General features: G+C 40.6%; 1 protein-coding gene across 1 annotated transcript in view; it reads right to left on the bottom strand.

Moving 5' to 3' along the window:
• Znf385d (zinc finger protein 385D) overlaps nucleotides 1–3,770 on the bottom strand; it is a 680,575-nt gene that overhangs the window by 587,387 nt on the left and 89,418 nt on the right. The window contains 1 exon segment of the mRNA XM_013010375.1: nucleotides 1,389–1,402. Within this exon segment, the coding sequence (XP_012865829.1) occupies nucleotides 1,389–1,402 (14 nt within the window).

Genomic DNA, 3,770 nt, shown 5'->3' with positions numbered 1-3,770 from the left:
ATATATATATATATATATATATATATATATATATATATAAACATGTCCCTCTCTTTTTCTCAGATTCTCTGGGCTTTCAAGACCCTGACAGGAAAACTCAGTCTTTCCTTCCTATGAGCCACAGGAATCTTGGGATCTCATTCCCAATTAATGTTTCTAATATTACTTCCTATCGCTATCATATCATCCCTACAATGAACGCTAACCCTAGGCACACACCAAATGCTACCTTGGTCAGAGAGGCCTTCCAACCATCCTACCACAACCACACCCTTCCCTCCTCTACTTAGCCCTCCAACACTGCCCCTGCTTATATAACTTGTTCCCACCTTGCTTTAAAATATTCAACATTCAAGGGTTTTAAAAATATGTCCACAGTTAGTAAATGATTCTCCCTCCCTTCTTGGCTGACCAAAGATGCACTATATTATCACTTACCCTAAGTATAAGCCAGATTTTAAAACTTGCTCTCCCAGCGTAGAAATGGTAATGTACAACTTATGAGACATGGTAGTCTTCTACTTGTTTTGTCCAGGGTGCTAAACAGGTACCATATGGTGAAGATATAGCAGCCATGTGGGAAAATCCAGGTGCCAAACTGCAGTCGCTAGCCAGGGAGTGACCCTCCACTGAAGCAGATGCCCCAGCCTCAGCGAGGCCTCCCAATAGTTGTTGCTTGCACTGTGTCCTAACCACAACCCAGAGAGAAACTCCCAGATCTAGACATCCAACAAAGCTACGCACAGCTGGGAATGTAGCTTAGTGGTGGGGAACTTGCCGAGCATGCATGGAGACCTGGGTTCAATTCCTCAGTACCACATACACTGAAAAAGCCAGAAGTGGTGCTATGGCTCAAGTAGTAGAGTGTTAACCTTGAGCAAAAGAAAGCTCAGGGAATGCTCTAGGCCCTGAGTTCAAGCCCCAGACCTTGGCCAAAAAACAACAAAAAAGCCATTCATAGCCTCAGGATCCACAGAAATTGAATGAGGAAAGATGTTGGGCATTAGCTCACTTATTTGGGCAAATTTGTTACACAGCAATGGCAAACTAAAACTGATGTACAACATTTTTTTATTGTGAAAATACTGTACAGAGGGGTTACAATTACATGGGCAAGATAGTGAGTACATTTCTTATCAAGCATTGTAGCCTCCTCCTTTTGTTTACCCTTCCCATCCCTTCCCATCCTCCCCTCTGCCAATCTTCCCCCACCCAATCCTCCACCCCCCACCCCCGGACCAATGTTGTAAAGTTCGTTTTTGACATAACGACTTGTACATCTCATTGTTGCAATGGGTCCACCTGTATCCCTATTTAAACGATTTGTTTTTTCCCTTCCTTTCCACAAATTATACCGACATCAAATACAGTGAAAGCAGGGGTTATACTGTGGGGGAGGCATGTACAAAGCAACAAAGAAATAATCTTATAAATGTGTTAGAAACAATTGCATGAAAGGAAAAAAAACATTTGAATACATATCTTAGGGTTCATTTCCCTAACATCAACTTACCCTGAACTAGCCACTCAGTGTGTAGTTTTGGTTTATTAACCGCAGCGCCTTCACCTAAATGATCGTTTACTGGAAGGCTGAAACAACTTACTATGTGTGAACAATACACTGATTTTAGTGTATTTTTTCATCAATGAGAAGCTAACAGTGTATATCATTTTGTTTCTTCTTGTCTCAATACAATGGTACAAAGTTTGAGAGTTATAAAGAATCTAATTTCCAAATTCATCCCAAAACTGGGTCCAAAAGTTATTTATTTGGTATCTACAATCGACTTTCTTATAAGAAAAACTTCATATAACATTTGGGAAAACCACTAAAATCCACTAAATGCTACAAAATCCCTCAGAGTAGTTAAATTGAAGGTGGCCATGACAACACGGTTAATGTATTTGTAGACAGTGCTGTGTTCACATCTCCCTTGAAGACTGAAGACCCAACTCCTGGGTTCTTGCACACTGATACCCACCCCTTTATCATCTGGTCTTCTCCTGAGAAATTATATTCAGGGCAAAGTAGCTCCTTTACCCCAAGCCATACTTGTGCTCTCTGGGCAGCCCATTTCCATCCATCACAGGCTCATGTGAGACTCTTACAGATACCATCCTGAACAACTCAGCACAACTCTGAAAAGGCATCCCCACATAACATGGCTCCTAGTGGGTCAGAGTGTTTCCTCTAGGCAATGCTTCTTCCTTTGCTTTAACACACGATAACTCATCCGAGATCATGCCTTGACACACTTCCTGTCGTCCAATCTCCAACTCAAGAGTCTCTGGGAAGCCAAGCTGGAACCTGGTGGAAGGCAGTATCCTTCACTGTCACAGTTTGCATCTCATTGCTAGTTGTATTTTGAAGAAAAGGCAGGTGTCACAAGGTGGGGTTAGAAAGAGTCCATGCATCCACCTGCAGGGTGAGCAGCTCCAGCAAAGCCTCTGCACTTTCCCCAGACCTGACACGATTCCCCTCAGAAAGGCGGAGAGAGATTATTCTCTAACCTAAATGCTATTATCTAAGAAACCTGTCAGTCAATTAGGAAAGGACAAGGAGCAGAGCTTTTGGTGGTGCATACTAATTTTAGGGAGGAAAATAAGGACATAGAAAGACTTGGAAAAAATTATATTAAGTAAAGTAAGCCAGGCCCAAAGAAACATAGGTTCCCATGGTTTCCCTTATTTGTAATAATTAGTATATGTCTGGGACAAGTAGAGCTATTCAATTAATAGGAAGAGCCTGGAATCGCAGTACTCAGAAGGCTCGGGCAGGAGGATCATGGGTTTGAGGACTGTCTAGGCTATGCAATAAGTTCAAGAGATTGTCTCAAAGCAAACAATAAAAACAAAACTTGAATTATGTATTACATGTATATAATGCATATATAGCGATCTCACCAGGTAGATAGATAGATACATACATACATACATACAAATCTATATCTATATACATAGATATAGATTTCCCTGTTGGATCCAAAGGCTTTTCTCCCCCTGTGTATCCAAAGGACTTGAAACCAGTAATCTGAAAAGACACCTGCATGCTCTCATTCACTGAAGTACTATTCACAAAAGCCAGATACAGAAGCAGTCTAAGTGTCCACAAATTGGTGAATGGAGGATAAATGCAGTATATGGACACAATGGAGCACTCTTCAGACAATAAAGGGAATCTTTTACTACTTAGTAACTGTAATTATTTAAATAACTTAGTCAACCTCAACTTTCCTCAACCTTCCTGGCTGGATTGTTATACCTATACAATATCATATCTATATAATGGGTATGTGCTATTCTTATGTCTTAAAATTATTGCCATCGCTCCAAATATACAACATCTAACTGTGTCAACCATAGCTTAAAATATCAGTACTCTGATCACTTTTGCTATAGTAGAAATGCAGGAAGGAAAAATGCTGAGATTTTTTTTTCTGAGATATCTTAGAAGACCAAGAAGAAATGCAGAATCAACTTGAACGGTAGGGCCTTTCTCCATGTCTCTAAAACTTGGCTGAAGTTTTCAAACGTGGGAATCATAATCACTCATGAGATTCTCCAAGGAGTGGCCAACTGGCTCTTCTGTCCCTAGTCCTTTGGCGAGGAAGTATCACATAAACATGAATTATGCAAGATGAACATGCACACTAAAATGTAGAAGGTGACCTAACTTAGAAAGTTGTAGACTTAATAAGTTTTAGCTCTTACCCTTGCTTTATTTCTGTGGTTGTGTGTGTGTGTGTGTGTGTGTGTGTGTGTGTGTGTGT

The sequence above is a fragment of the Dipodomys ordii genome, unplaced genomic scaffold (assembly GCF_000151885.1).
Source record: "Dipodomys ordii isolate 6190 unplaced genomic scaffold, Dord_2.0 Scaffold12, whole genome shotgun sequence".
Taxonomy (NCBI): Eukaryota; Metazoa; Chordata; class Mammalia; order Rodentia; family Heteromyidae; genus Dipodomys; species Dipodomys ordii.
The sequence above is the reverse complement of the archived record's forward strand: the minus strand, read 5'-3'. Positions and strand labels throughout refer to the sequence as shown.